This window comes from Rhinoraja longicauda, unplaced genomic scaffold (genome assembly GCF_053455715.1).
Source record: "Rhinoraja longicauda isolate Sanriku21f unplaced genomic scaffold, sRhiLon1.1 Scf000504, whole genome shotgun sequence".
Classification (NCBI taxonomy): domain Eukaryota; kingdom Metazoa; phylum Chordata; class Chondrichthyes; order Rajiformes; family Arhynchobatidae; genus Rhinoraja; species Rhinoraja longicauda.
The window spans coordinates 33,582-49,810 of NW_027601721.1; the positions used below are offsets into that span (position 1 = coordinate 33,582).

Sequence of the window (16,229 nt, forward strand, 5' to 3'; positions counted from 1 at the left end):
TCTCTTGTTCAGGTAGTGAAATAAATTCCATTATCACTTTTCAAGTCATGAGGTTCAATCAGGGAAGATGGACCTCTGTTGACATCTGCCATCACACCATCAACAACATGACTGTAGCAAACACAAGTGCAATCTCCAAACCAGACATGATCGCTACAATTGCACCCACAACAAGAGAAGCATCTTGCTTAATGTAGCATGACAGGAATTCAGCGGGGAACATGTTAAACATTTACACAGCATCTCGGGAGAGAAGGAATGGGTGACGTTTCGGGTCGAGACCCTTCTTCAGACAGATCTAAATCTGAAGAAGGGTCTCGACCCGAAACGTCACCCATTCCTTCTCTCCCGAGATGCTGCCTGACCTGCTGAGTTACTCCAGCATTTTGTGTTTCTTTGATAAACCAGCATCTGCAGTTCCTTGTGGTTACATTTCTTTCCATATTATTGATTTCCTCTGTAATATTTAGTAAAGTTTATTTTTATGCTGACTCTCATTGCCCTTTTCTAGTTGTTGATGTTTCAAAATGTTACTTTCCCATTTTAAATGATGTGCTTTTCAGTGACAAAGTCAGGCAATTATATTTAGCCGTAGAACCAAGAGGGGGCTCAATCAACAAAGCAGGGACACAGAAGTTAACCAGAACTGAGTGAGAAGATGCTGTAGACTGTGCTAAAGGGCTAGCACCTCAGTTGCTCTTACTTGGAGCAGCGCATTTCAGAACTTCAGGCCACAGTGGTGCCATATGTGCACAGAAGTCCACGCTGTCAAGTATGCTTCATACGGGTCATTTATAATCTGTGGCTTGATACTACGTCCCTTTTCTCCAGAGATGCTATCTAACCCGCTACGTTACTCCAGCTTTTTGTGTCTATACTACTTCCCAGATAGGCGATAGAGTCACACAGCATGGAAACAGGCCCATCGTCCCAACTCGACCCTGCCGATCAAGATGCCCCATCTACACTAACTTCGTGCGGCCCATATCCCTCCAAACCTTTCCTATGCACGTACCTGTTCAAAATCCTTTCAAATGCTTTCATAGAACCTTCCTGAACTATCCCCTCTGGCAGCACATTCCATATTATTACCACCCTCTGTGTGGAAAGGTTGTCCCTCAGGTTACTATTAAATCTTTCCCTCTCGCCTTAAAGAACTTCTCAGCACGGCATTGAACCATTCAGGCCAAGCAAGATGGCGGCTTGATCCTCGACCATGCTGACTTAGCTGATTTCTCAGCTGGGACGTTGGGAGTGAGTGCCAGATAATCTCATCACCCTTGGGCTGGGGGGGGCAGAAAAATCAGACAGTGTCCACTTCGCACCACATTGCATGGGTCCAGTCCAGGGAACAATGCATGGGCTTGGATGTAGATTCACTGTTAATCTAATCAAGAGGGACTGGGCTGACAGCAATTCGGAAAATGCACAGTGGCACAGCGGTAGAGTTGCTGCCTTACAGCAAATGCAGCGCCGGAGACTCAGGTTCGATCCTGACTACGGGCGCCGTCTGTACGGAGTTTGTACGTTCTCCCCGTGACCTGCGTGGGTTTTCTTCGAGACCTTCAGTTTCCTCCCACACTCCAAAGACGTACAGGTTTGTAGGTTAATTGACTGGGTAAATGTAAAAATTGTCCCTAATAGGTGTAAGATAGTGTTAATGTGTGGGGATCGCTGGGCGGCACGGACTCGGCGGGCCGAAGGGCCTGTTTCCGCACTGTACCTCTAAATCTAAAATCTAAAATGTATCTCAGCTCAAATGGACGCCTTCAGAAGTGAATGACAAACGAAATAATTCTCTAACTATCTAATATTTGATCAAAGATTACTGAAAAATAACAACAACTCCAAAGCAATATCGCCAAAAATGGATAAAATATTAAAAGTACGTTATAAAAATAAATAATGCATGAGAACGTGTTTAGAACTACAGCAGTCTCTAGAGAACTGGATTCCTAAAACTTAATGAACTTCACTATTGCGGTTTAACGTATTATTTGCACCTGTAAACGTATTACTGCATGGAACATGCTCCCAGTCACTGTTTGTGCTCCATTTAATCCCATCACCAAATGAATACATTAATTTCTGGTGAGCAGGTCAGGTCACATCCACTACAATCGTCAGCAGTTTGAAACAGCTCAGAACTCTGAGTACAATGAAATCAACGAGTCCTCCCTGCTGACAACTCTTTAAGGATATCCTGCAGTGAATTTGCTTACTTGTGTGTCGAAGGATTCCAGTCACAGAGTCTCCTTGGAATTCCTCATTAAAACATCAGGGTTCTGCTTCTCCTGTTGCTAAGGTTGTCTAATGAGTAAAGTTGACAAACCATGGAAGTCAGAACCCCAGCCAATGCCATCAGCTGCTTAAGGCTGCAACTGGGACATTATTACTGACCTGTTCCCTAGCCCTGGCCAGAACCACATGATCTCAGTGGGTAAACATTGGGGTTGCCAACTGTCCTGTGTTAGCCGGGACATCCCGTATTTTGGGCTAAATTAGTTTGTCCCGTACGGGACCACCCTTGTCCTGTATTAGTAGGGTTGCCAACTTCCTCAATCCCAAATACGGGACAAAGGGTGACGTCACCCACGTGACCTCAGCCAGCCAGCGGCCACGTGCTCCCGCTCCACCAACGTTGACCGCTCGGGCCGAAGGGCGGATTGCGTAGCACGTGGCCGCTGGGTGAGGTCACGTGGGGCGGTGACGTCACCCTTTGTCCCGTATTTGGGAGTGAGGAAGTTGGCAACCCTAGTAAACATGTACACCTGCCTGGTGAGGAGAATCTTTGAATAGCCAGCTGATGTGCAAAGAAGAAACTGCAATTACTGCTCCCACGTTTAATTGCTGGAGGTGGCAGCTAGGAAATAAAACATATCCCACCTGTATCAAGAAACAAGCTAGATAACAGAGTGTTGAAGGAAGTGCCTTTCACTCATTCATTAAAAGGGATCCTATGCCTGATTATATTTCTAAATGTCTTTAGGAAAACCTATGCAAGCTAAAGTTAAGGACGACTCATAATCAACTTTAACTTCCTTGTGATCTCAGAACTCAACCTCAAGGACTATCTAACCTTAAAAAGACATAAGGTGCTGGAGCAGCATCTCTGGAGAACATGGACAGGTGGCCTTCGGCAACCTGAAACGTCACCTATCCATGTTCTCCACAGATGCTGCCTGACCCGCTGAGTTACTCCAGCACTCTGTGAAACGTCACCTATCCATGTTCTCCACAGATGTTGCCTGACCCGCTGAGTTACTCCAGCACTCTGTGAAACGTCACCTATCCATGTTCTCCACAGATGCTGCCTGACCCGCTGAGTTACTCCAGCACTCTGTGAAACGTCACCTATCCATGTTCTCCACAGATGTTGCCTGACCCGCTGAGTTACTCCAGCACTCTGTGAAACGTCACCTATCCATGTTCTCCACAGATGCTGCCTGACCCGCTGAGTTACTCCAGCACTCTGTGAAACATCACCTATCCATGTTCTCCACAGAGGCTGTGTTACTCCAGCCTTTTGTGTCTATCCTTGGTAAACCAACATCTGCAGTTCCTTGTTTCTACCTTCTGTTGTAAATCATTTACAAGCTTTGACTGAGCAAAACCTACATTTTTTCCCAGCAATCCACAGGCAAATGACTTGTTCCTAATAACAGCAGGAGTGATACAACAGAGCAGTGCAGGAAGCTTAGCCTCAGAGATGAGAACAGGATTATCCTCCCAATCAACCAGATGAGATCACCGATTCTTCATATTGGATTTCCACAAACTATAGCTTTCTGTTGCAGACAACAATGTACACAAACATGATGCTACTTGGTAGACCACAAGAAGTAAACCTGAACCTCGCTGTTCAGAAGATTTCAAGTTTGGTTGTAAAGCCTAAGCCAGGTTCGCTGGCAATCAATCTGTGAAAGTACAATTAGATAGTGAAAATCAAAACCTGTACATGCTGGAAATCTAAAATAATCATAGTGGAAAATGTTGGAAACATTCAGCAGTCAGACAGCGTCTGTGAGAGAAAGGAATACTTGGATAAGGTACCTGAGGAACAAGTATTCCAACAATTCTAAGTGAACGTTTTAGGCTGAACACCCTTAATTAGAACTATTCTGACATGGTAACTATATTGTAGACACTGGACTTTGTCTCTGGAGCTGATGCACTACAATGCTGAGAATTATATTCAGTACTCTCTACCTTCCTCTTACCGTACTTGGAGTTTAATTTGATTGCACTTATGTACAGTATTATCTGATCTGTTTGGATAGCATGCAAAACAAAGCTTTTTCACTGTACCTCAATACACGCAACAATAATAATCCTAAACCTCTGTTTCTCTGTCCACAGATGCTGCCTGGTCTGCAGAGATTTTCCAACACTTTTTGCTAATTAGGTACAGCCAATCCCAGATAAAAGAACAGAAGAAAGTTAGAGCTGTCAGACGACTGGTCATCCAGTGTTGACTGATGAGATATGAAAGCAGAATGGATTCAGAATCAGATTCAAGTGATCACTGAGCAAGTGTACTCTCTTCCCAATAAGTCTTTCACACATCATCAGAAACATATAAGATTATTAAGGGGTTGGACACGTTAGAGGTAGGAAACATGTTCCCAATGTTGGGGGAAGTCCAGAACAAGGGGCCACAGTTTAAGAATAAGGGGTAGGCCATTTAGAACTGAGATGAGGAAAAACCTTTTCAGTCAGAGAGTTGTAAATCTGTGGAATTCTCTGCCTCAGAAGGCAGTGGAGGCCAATTCTCTGGATGCTTTCAAGAGAGAGCTAGATAGAGCTCTTAAGGATAGCGGAGTCAGGGGGTATGGGGAGAAGGCAGGAACGGGGTACTGATTGAGAATAATCAGCCATGATCACATTGAATGGAGGTGCTGGCTCGAAGGGCCGAATGGCCTCCTCCTGCACCTATTGTCTATCAGCTCATAACATCTCCTCTCACCCATAAAAATGTGGGTTTTTTTAATCAACAGAGAAAAGAAAGATCATTTGCAGATAATTATATCATTTAATTTTACATTTGAAGAATGACTTTTTGAACAGTGCATTAAAGAAATGCTGACACCTGCAGAACTGTACTCTGGTGTTGAAGACAGAGTCAAAGTGGAACGAGGGGAATAGAAAAGCACGGATGAGGAATCTACAATTCATACAAGAATCCAAACCTAGTAATGAATCCAAGTACAGTTACTAAATCTTTCATTAATTTCAGGCATTAATAACCAAATGAAGTGCCGACCACTTCAACAAGAGCACTGGCCCAGGAATAGTTCAATTACTAAAAGCAGCCATGCCAAGAAATGGTCTCCAGATGGAGACAGATTTCCATCAAGTTCCTAGTGTCAACTTCCTGGATCACTGCCAATTTCCAGACGGTGAGAAGAGGCTTCCAGCAGTAATGATAGAAGATGGGGCTATCTATCTGCATCTGACCACATTTGCAATGAACTTGCTTGGAGTGATTTTCACTGCAATCAGCACTCAACAGAGGAGAGAGGAATCAGCAAAATTTCCAGCTAAATATTTTCTCCCACTCACTTTGCCCCCATTCAAATTGTTAGACTGATGTCTTCTCATTTTCATTCTTAATTTGCTTCCTCCCTTTCAATTGTCTGCAATCCTATCTGCTAATTTACTATTAACAGTTTGAGTGTTTAATATATTTAATATTTCCTGTTATTGTGCATCAATGGTGTTGAGCAACACCTCAAAAGATGCATCAGACCTAAAAAATATTGCAGTTTGCACTATTCATAACAGAAGCAAATATTACTTGTTTGAAAGGGGGTCGGTCGGGGTGTTAAAATATTTATTTTTCTCCTATTCTTTTTCTATTCTCTCCTTTTCTAGTTCACAGCTGTCAATTGCCCTGAGCTCACAGGTAGTTCATAGACATATACAACGGAGAAACAGGCCCTTCGGCCAACCAGGTACACACCATCCTTCAATTAATCCCATACTGATCTCTTTTTATCCTGCCCAGATTGCAATCAATTGCACCACACCCTCTCACTCTCTTACACACAATGACCACAAGCACAAAGCCAAGCCCATGCAAATCAACAGCCACAATCCAAATTCTAATCAGGATTTATAATGTTTGTACTATATATTACGGAGAACTATGTCATACAATAGATTAATTGAAGGGAAACGTAGAGCTTTCTTTTATGCGATTGTGGTATGTTTCATGGCAAGGTTAACTGACTGCAGGGTACAATTTAGAAGACGTTGGTTTTTATTTCACCACCATTTCACAGATCAATTGCACCCTCTGTGCATATTGACACTCTTATATCACACTCTAATCTGTGTTACATAATAAATATCGTGTATATTGTTTAGGACATGCTATAAATTAGCAATACCTTGCTGGGATTTAGTTATGGTGCAGTAATTCTGCTAAATGAAGGCATTCCAACGACACCAATTCAGCTTTTTTGTCAGAAAAGAACTTACATATTTTGCGATGAATGACTTCTGCTCCTGCGGGTTTTTTGCTTTCTGAGCCTGTTCATGTTCCAGCCGCTCGATAAAAGCTGCAGTCTCTGGCCTACAACAGAAGAGTAAGTGTTGAATTGATTGAGAGATACGGCATGGAAATAGGCCATTCAGCCCACTGAGTCCTCACCGACAATCAGTCACACAATCATGCTCGGTCTAGGGTATCCAACTTTCTCATCCACTCCGTTCACATTGGCAGCAACTTCCAGCGACCAATTAACCTACAACCATGCACGTCTTTGTGATGTGGGAGTAAACCTGAGCACCCAGAGGAAACCCACAGGGTCACAGGGGGAACATGCATACTCCACACGGACAACACCCGAGATCAGGATCAAACCCTGGTCTCTGGCACTGCAGGGCACCAGCTGCACCATTTTGCCACCAAGTACATGTAGAACTTGGCAGAAAGGCAAGTTGTTCCATGCTTACACTTCAGAGACTGCGAAAAGGTGATCAATTAAAATTGTGGCTGACAAAAGAAAACATTATTACGGTGTCCTTTTGTAATACTTTTTGTCAGAAAAGAGAACTGCAATGAGATAGTAAAAAAATTCTAATTTTTGTCTTCTCTGTATTAACTTTATTTATATGCTGTAACTGTAATTCTTTTTATAGACAATAGACAATAGACAATAGACAATAGGTGCAGGAGTAGGCCATTCAGCCCTTCGAGCCAGCACCGCCATTCAATGCGATCATGGCTGATCACTATCAATCAGTACCCCGTTCCTGCCTTCTCCCCATACCCCCTCACTCCGCTATCCTTAAGAGCTCTATCCAGCTCTCTCTTGAAAGCATCCAACGAACTGGCCTCCACTGCCTTCTGAGGCAGAGAATTCCACACCTTCACCACCCTCTGACTGAAAAAGTTCTTCCTCATCTCCGTTCTAAATGGCCTACCCCTTATTCTCAAACTGTGGCCCCTTGTTCTGGACTCCCCCAACATTGGGAACATGTTATCTGCCTCTAATGTGTCCAATCCCCTAATTATCTTATATGTTTCAATAAGATCCCCCCTCATCCTTCTAAATTCCAGTGTATACAAGCCCAATCGCTCCAGCCTTTCAACATACGACAGTCCCGCCATTCCGGGAATTAATCTAGTGAACCTACGCTGCACGCCCTCCATAGCAAGAATATCCTTCCTCAAATTTGGAGACCAAAACTGCACACAGTACTCCAGGTGCGGTCTCACCAGGGCCCGGTACAACTGTAGAAGGACCTCTTTGCTCCTATACTCAACTCCTCTTGTTACGAAGGCCAACATTCCATTGGCTTTCTTCACTGCCTGCTGAACCTGCATGCTTCCTTTCATTGACTGATGCACTAGGACACCCAGATCTCGTTGAACTCCCCCTCCTCCTAACTTGACACCATTCAGATAATAATCTGCCTTTCTATTCTTACTTCCAAAGTGAATAACCTCACACTTATCTACATTAAACTGCATCTGCCATGTATCCGCCCACTCACACAACCTGTCCAGGTCACCCTGCAGCCTTATTGCATCTTCCTCACAATTCACACATTTTTTGTGCACAATCCGCAGGCATTGCCACTTTCATTTCACTGCACATCGTGTATGTGCATGTGACAAATAAACTTGACTTGATTTGTACTGTTATTTCACAAATAAACTCTTTCGATCTTAACATTGCCCTTGAAATAACAAAATTGGTTCATGTACAACTGAGCTGCATATACTAGAAGTCTCTACGATTAGTGATAGTCATGCCACGGATATTGCAGGTGTTGTAGATGTAGCCCAGTCCACAGCACAGAGCAGACTCCCACCATCCACGCTGTGTGTGGGAAGGAACTACGGATAGTGATCTATACTGAGGATAGACACAAAGTGCTGGAGTGGCTCAGCGGGTCAGGCAGCATCTCTGATGAAAAGGAGTAGGTGACGTTTTGGGTCGGAACTCTGAGGAATGGGGTTCCAACCCAAAACGTCACCTATTCGCTTCACGCTGCCTTGGGAAAACAGCCAACATAATCAAGAACTGTTTCCACCTCCTTCATTCCCTCTACTCCCGACCTCCATCGGGCACGATATAAAAGCTTGCTCGCACATACCACCAGACTCAGGAACAGCTTCTTCCCCACTGTTGCCCTCCCATTAACGAGGGTGCAGTCCCGATCTTCCAAACTATCTCATTGCAGTCAATGGGCTTTTACCCTGGAATTGGAATGCTACAACGCTGTAAAACTATATTCTGCACTCTTCTATTTTTCTCTTTGCTTCACCAGTTTTACTTGCTTTTATATTTATATGATGGCTTGATTGTATTCATGTACAGTATTAGCTGATTTAACATGGAAACATTAAAAAAAAATGCAGAAGGAGGCCATTTGGCCCTTCGAGCCAGTACCACCATTCATTGTGATCATCCACAATCAGTAACCCGTGCCTGCCTTCTCCCCAAATCCCTTGATTCCACTTGCCCCCCAGAGCTCTATCTTACTCTCTTTTAAATTCATCCAGTGAATTGGCCTCCACTGCCCTCTGTGGCAGAGAATGCCACAGATTCACAACTCTCATATTTAATTCGATAGCACCTCGAATAATAAAAACGTTAATTGTCTCTGTGCACATGGCAATAATAAACCAACAGCAATACCAAATTAGTCCACATTAACTGGGATATTTGGCTGGTGATTACGACCTCGACAATCTGAGCTGTACAAAGGATCAGAGGTATATCCTGCACTGGAAGATATTCAACCCATTGGCCCTGGTTGTAGAACAGCTATTTGCTTAACCCCCACATTCCTGTTCTTTGCGGCTTCGTACATAGAATGTGTTGTCGATTTTAGCAATTCAGAGGCACAACCAAATATTTTTTAAACATGATAATGGTTTCTGCATCTACCGCACAGAAACAGGCAATGATCTTCAAACTCAAAAGTAGCACATCAAAAATATTCTCTTCATCTCCTTTCAAATCCTTTGAGCTATTATTTTAAATCTATGCCCCGGGCGATTGATTGCTCTGCCAAGGAAACAGGTCCTTGCTATCTACTCTAAGTCCTTTCTAAATGTCATGTATCTCAGATAAATCTTCCTTTAGCTTCCTCTGAACCCAAAGTTAAACAACCCAACCTGCTAATCTTTCTTCATCACTAAAATTCTCTAGCCGGGCAATATCAATGGAGATTTCACATTTCACAAGACATGGAGGCCAATCAGCCCATTGAATCCATGCCAGTTCTCACAGTGATCCTTCCCTCCGCTTATTCCCCAATGATCTACCTCCTCTGGGATAAATGAAGGATTAGTGTAAACTAATGGCTGGTTGATAGCTAGCACAGGCTCAGTGGGCTGAAGTGCCTGTTTCCATGCTCTCTCCGTGACTCTAGAACTACACTCAATTCTCCTGTCACCCACAAGGGATCATTTAGAGTGGCCAGTTAACCTAGCAGCTTGTTCTTTGAGAAGTGAGGGGAAACTAGAGCATCCCGGGGAAGCCCAGGTGGTCACAGGGTGAACCTGCAAACTCCACGCCGACAGGATTGATCCCAGGCCGCAGGATCTGCGAGGTGCAACACTATCTGCTGTGCCACTACCTTTACGTTTATTATTGTCACATGTACCAAAGTACAATGAAAAGCTTTGCTGTGCTGGCAATCCAACCAATTCAGATGATATTATACATAAATACGAGGGTATTTATTCACAAAATGCTGGAGTAACTCAGCAGGTCAATAGACAATAGACAATAGGTGCAGGAGTAGGCCATTCGGCCCTTCGAGCCAGCACCGCCATTCAATGTGATCATGGCTGATCATTCTCAATCAGTACCCCGTTCCTGCTTTCTCCCCATACCCCCTGACTCCGCTATCCTTAAGAGCTCTATCTAGCTCTCTCTTGAATGTTAGGCAGCATCTCGGGAGAGAAGGAATGAAGAAGGGTCTCGACCCGAAACGTCACCCATTCCTTCTCTCCCGAGATGCTGCCTGACCTGCTGAGTTACTCCAGCATTTTGTGAATAAATACCTTCGATTTGTACCAGCATCTGCAGTTATTTTCTTATATCTCTTATTATACATAAATACAATGATCAAACTCAAATACATTACAGGTGCTCCTCGGCTTACGATGCTTTGACTTGCGATGGTCCGACTTTGTGATGGTCCAAACGGCCGCTCGCTTCCGGCCACGTGATCGCGTGTATTAAATGCATTTCGCCAAACAATGTTTTCGGTTTCCGATGGGTTTCTCTGAAGGGAACCCCATCGGAAGCTGAGAAGCACCTGTAGTAGAGCAAAGGGGAAGATTGCACTCTCTGCCCCCTCTCTTAGCACAAATGGAATGAACAGATGAAAAAAATCCACCCTTGCGTTGTTTTCTCCTCATCGCTGTTGACAAAAATCCTGGTGGAGCTTATACTTAAGGATATCAAGCTTATACTTAAGGATATCAAGCTCACGTACACATCCTCCCCAGTAAAACACCACACTTATTTAACTTCTCATGGCCACTCAAGCAATTTTCTTGTCCAAGTATATCCAATTTGCACCAGGATTGACTGGTATTTGTGTCAAATTCACACCCAATGCCGCTCGTGCTGTGTGAATGAGTTCAACCTGCTCACGCTGCTGACTCTGTTTTATCACCAGACAATTGAAGCATTCACTACTTGAACATACAACACGTCACAGAGCATACAATATACGACGAGGAATACTCACACTGCCGCCAGCACTGGCTGCATCAGGTGCACAGTTGTGTTAAACACTTCCAAATCCACATCTTCCACCTCAGCACCATTGCAGGACCCAGGGAGCGTTACTATGGAAACACCGATGATATTCCCATTCACATCTGTGTTAACAGTGATCATATCAGAGAGGTGAGACTCAACCAGAGCGCACTGAAGAAAGGAAATTAAAATGAAGACACAGAATTAGCAACTGAGCAGTTGAATAATAAAAACATTATGTTACGGCTTGTACAGAACATAGAAACATAGAAAATAGGTGCAGGAGTAGGCCATTCGGCCCTTCGAGCCTGCACCGCCATTCAATATGATCATGGCTGATCATCCAACTCAGTATCCCGTACCTGCCTTCTCTCCATACCCCCTGATCCCTTTAGCCACAAGGGCCACATCTAACTCCCTCTTCCATAAACCTTCCATAAAAGGACTTTACACATGTAACTACAAAGATTCTAGATTTGAATTAAGACATTCAATGACCATCTTGGGTCATTGAATGACCTTTCCCCACTCGTTCCCTTTACTCGTTCCTACCTTTGTCCCCGGATACATGCTGCTGCTTGTGCCATTGCAAAGTTGCCTTCAGCCTTTGTCACCTCTACCAAATGGCTGATCTGGACTGATGCTGGCAGTTGGTATCCACATAATCACACATTTCATAAGGAATTAGGACAGTAAATAGAACACAGGCGTAGAACAGTACAGCACAGGAACAGGCCGTTCGGCCCACAATGTTTGTGCCAAACATGTCATCTTCCTGTGCGTGCCCATATCCCTCTATTCTTTGCACATCCGTGTGCCTATCTAAAAGCCTCTTAGATGCCATTATCGTACCTGCCTCCACCACCAGCCTGGCAATGCGTTCCAGGCTACCACTCTCCGTAGAAAAAAACTGCCGCACACATCTCCATTAAACTTCCCTCCTCTAACCTGATAGTTATTCCCCCTAATCTTTGGCATTTCCATGTCGGGAACAAGATTCTGACTTTCGAACCTGTGATGCCTATCGTAATTATATATATTTCTATCAAGTCTCCTCTCGCCCTCCAACGTCCCTGAGAAAACAATCCAAACCAATCTAGAGAAATCATCAACAGGAATCAAAGCCTTGCCTTATTCTGTTTTATTTCCTAAAGGTTGCTACAATCAAGAAGAACATACAACAGGAAAAAAAAAACTGCAGATGCTGGTTTAAATCTAAGGTAGACACAAAATGCTGGAGTAACTCAGCGGGTCAGGCAGCATCTCGGGAGAGAAGGAATGGGTGACGCTTCGGGTTGAGACCCTTTGGTCAGACTGATGTCAGTGAAAGAGGCAGTACCACCCCGTCACCCATTCCTTCTCTCCAGAGATGCTGCCTGACCCGCTGAGTTACTCCAGCATTTTGTGTCTACCTTTGAACATTCTACAGATTAGACACTGAGCCATGAACCATCTACGCCCATGTCTTCATGCTGCGCACGCTAGTGCGTTTAATCACGAGGGCCTCTGAACCTTACTTGTTCAGCCGAATGATCTAATTTTGCAGACTTCTCTGCAATAATCAATCATTAGAAATGTTCTGTCGGGGCTGAGACATTCCACGATTCTCCAGGCTCAATATATAATCAGATTCTATTCCATTGTCGATCAGGTCTATTCTTTATCATCTTGAATACTCCAGTGGTATCCTCCACAGTAATGGAAGATAAACTAGTATCACATATAGGTTCAGAATCTAACTTGAATTCAATCTGTTAGTCGCTACCAGGCAACCATGTTGCGTGTGAACAGTTGGCTACTTTCAAAGATCAAAGATAGTATTTTATTAATGTTATTATCTGTGCATTTTGCCAGTCACATCTTGGTGTGCCTTGTTCATGCAGTCATTAGCAGATCTCCTAAGACACCATCTGAGGATGTATTGCTTTAACCCAGAAAATATTGAGGGTTACGAATTAACAATGATGAAATACTTTGTCGTAGGTAGACACAAAATGCTGGAGTAACTCAGTGGGTCAGGCAGTATCTCTGGAGAGAAGGAATGGGTGACGTTTCGGGTCGAGACCCTTCTTCAGAATACTTTATCGTGGATGATATAAATACTAACAGTACATCAAGTGGTGATGAATGGAGGCGCGGCGTTGCCTGGGCCAGATTGACCCCAACATCGCCGATCCAGTGCCATCAGGACACTGGGCGTATCAGCTTCGACCAAGATCAGACTTCTCAGAGATTGGAGACTTGAAAGTCACAAGGGACGCCGGAACGACTTTTTTACGCGCTCGATTTGACTGGACAGCACGCGGAACAGGTTTTTCCACTCTTGGTCTCTGTATACGTGACAATAATAAACTAAGCTAAGTTCAAGGCCATAATTGTGATCATATTTGTGCATAACAAAAGGCAAAACTCTGCTGAATATCTGCATCAGAACCGTTGCAGAATCCATGGAAAGAGCAGATGAGTTAACGTTTCAAGTGGTCACGCTTTGTTATCAAAATTTGTTATGAGGGCATAAAAGTTACAGAAGCCGCTGTCAGGCATTATGGGGAAAAGGCAGGAGAATGGGGTTGAGGGGGAAAAGATAGATCAGCCGTGATTGAATGGCGGAGTAGACTTGATGGGCCGAATAGTTCAATTCTGCTCCTAGAACTTATGAAAATCTGCACACCCAATATACTAATCAAAGGAATCTTTCCACAGATGTTTTCAGATCAGATCAGTATAGTAACCAGTCGAAGGTATTTATTCACAAAATGCTGGAGTAACTCAGCAGGTCAGGCAGCATCTCAGGAGAGAAGGAATGGGTGACGTCTCGACCTGAAACGTCACCCATTCCTTCTCTCCTGAGATGCTGCCTGACTTGCTGAGTTACTCCAGCATTTTGTGAATAAATACCTTCGATTTATACCAGCATCTGCAGTTATTTTCTTATACTACCAGTATAATAACCAGTGGTTTTTTTGTGATAGTACCTCTAAAAACTTTTTAAAACAGATTGATGCACAGAAGTCATGTGTACCAGCATCTTTCTGTCACACAAAAAGTGCCAATATTAACCATTTTCTTTTTGTTTGGAGCCATTCATAAGATGAGAAAGACAAAGAGGACGAGTTACTCTCCTGTTCTTGTACTGTTTTATAAAACTTGCTTAATTCCAACCAGCGATTTTTCTCATTCATAAACGTACATTTGAATTAGCAGGAACAGAAGTTAGTGCACACTGATCAAACGATCCCTACAATTTCATGCAGTAAATATTTCATGGCAAGCACATTCAACATCAGTTCCACGGAACCTCTTGAGGAGAGGTAGCTGTGGAGTTGTGCGTCTGTGTGTGGTGATTGGGGTACGTGGATGTTGGAAGAGATGGTGGTTATGTTGGTGATGCCAAAGTGGACAGAGAAAAAGCGGAGATGCAGAGGGAGATTTTATTAAAGAGCACTTTAGGAGAAACTAGAGAGGGGATCTTATCGAAACGTATAAGATTATTAAGGGGCTGGACACGTTAGAGGCAGGAAACATGTTCCCAATGTTGGGGGAGTCCAGAACAAGGGGCCACAGTTTAAGAATAAGGGGTAGGCCATTTAGAACTGAGATGAGGAAAAACTTTTTCAGTCAGAGTTGTGAATCTGTGGAATTCTCTGCCTCAGAAGGCAATGGAGGCCAATTCTCTGAATGCATTCAAGAGAGAGCTAGATAGAGCTCTTAAGAATAGCAGAGTCAGGGGGTATGGGGAGAAGGCAGGTACGGGGTACTGATTGAGAATGATCAGCCATGATCACATGAACGGCGGTGCTGGCTCGAAGGGCCGAATGGCCTCTTCCTGCACCTATTGTCTATTGTCTATAAAATGGGGTTGAGATGGAAGGATAAATCGGCCATGATTGAATGGTGGAGTAGACTCGATGGTCCAAATGGTCTACTTCTGCTTCTATGACTTATGAACTTCCCAGGTACAGCACTAGCAGGACGAGGGTGCCAGAGATTGAGGAATATTGATGTAGGCGCTGTCTGACCTGCTAGCCATGTCTGGGAGAACCATGTTACATGGTGTACTCCAGCAATATCGGGCTTAGTATTCACACAGATCACGATGTATCAGTCGGCACAGAAGTCTGTCTACGAAGCAAATCTTTAATGCAAATGGAAAGATCGAACTGGAACACAAACTAAAAGTCTTTCCCTAATGATGCAATGAAGGCATTAATATCAGGCTGGTCCAAAGTTTAATAGCTGTAATAGTTTAACACTGGAAGCAACACAGCCTAAAGCAGGCTTCTGGGACAGTGCAGAGGGAATAATTGGCATCCAACAGATCAGATGAAACTAATCAATATTAAACTAATTATGGATAGGATACGTTTAGAAGGATATGGGCTAAACGCAGGCAGGTGGGAGTAGTGGAGTTGGGCATGTTGGTCGGCATGGACCGGTTGGGCCGAAGGGCCTGTTTCCATGCTGTATCACTCCATGATTAAACCATTACAAGTCATATCCTTCCTTTGTCCCGCCCCCCTGACATCAGTCTGAAGAAGGGTCTCGACCCGAAACTTCACCCATTCCTTCTCTCCCGAGATGCTGCCCGACCTGCTGAGTTACTCCAGCATTTTGTGAATGAATATTACAAGGCTTGTGTTAGGCATGTCACTTTGTTCACCAACTATCTGACATTAGTTAAAATGAAGATAAACACCAAATGCTGGAGTAACTCAGCGGGACAGGCAGCGTCCTTGGAGAGAAGGAATGGGTGACATTTCAGTCTGAAGAAGGGCCTCGACCTGAAACGACACCCATTCCTTCTCTCCAGAGATGCTGCCTGTCCCGTTGAGTTACTACAGCATTTGATGTCTATCTGCGATTTAAACCAGTGTCTGCAGTTCTTTCTTAGTTAAAATGAAGACATCTAATCATGACAGTTAGCCAAGTATTTCTGCTTAATACCTCTACAATCCCCCAAGTCTGCACCCCCTCACTCCTAAAAGGCACGCT

The 16,229-nt window shown here is 43.9% G+C and overlaps 1 protein-coding gene across 1 annotated transcript in view; it reads right to left on the reverse strand.

Moving 5' to 3' along the window:
* Nucleotides 1-16,229, reverse strand: part of emc10 (ER membrane protein complex subunit 10) — a 60,029-nt gene that overhangs the window by 17,214 nt on the left and 26,586 nt on the right. The window contains exons 5-6 of the mRNA XM_078395367.1: nucleotides 11,227-11,408; nucleotides 6,484-6,577 (exon numbers count right to left, since the gene is read on the reverse strand). Coding sequence (XP_078251493.1) covers nucleotides 6,484-6,577; nucleotides 11,227-11,408 — 276 coding nt within the window. The remainder of the gene's footprint in view (nucleotides 1-6,483; nucleotides 6,578-11,226; nucleotides 11,409-16,229) is intronic.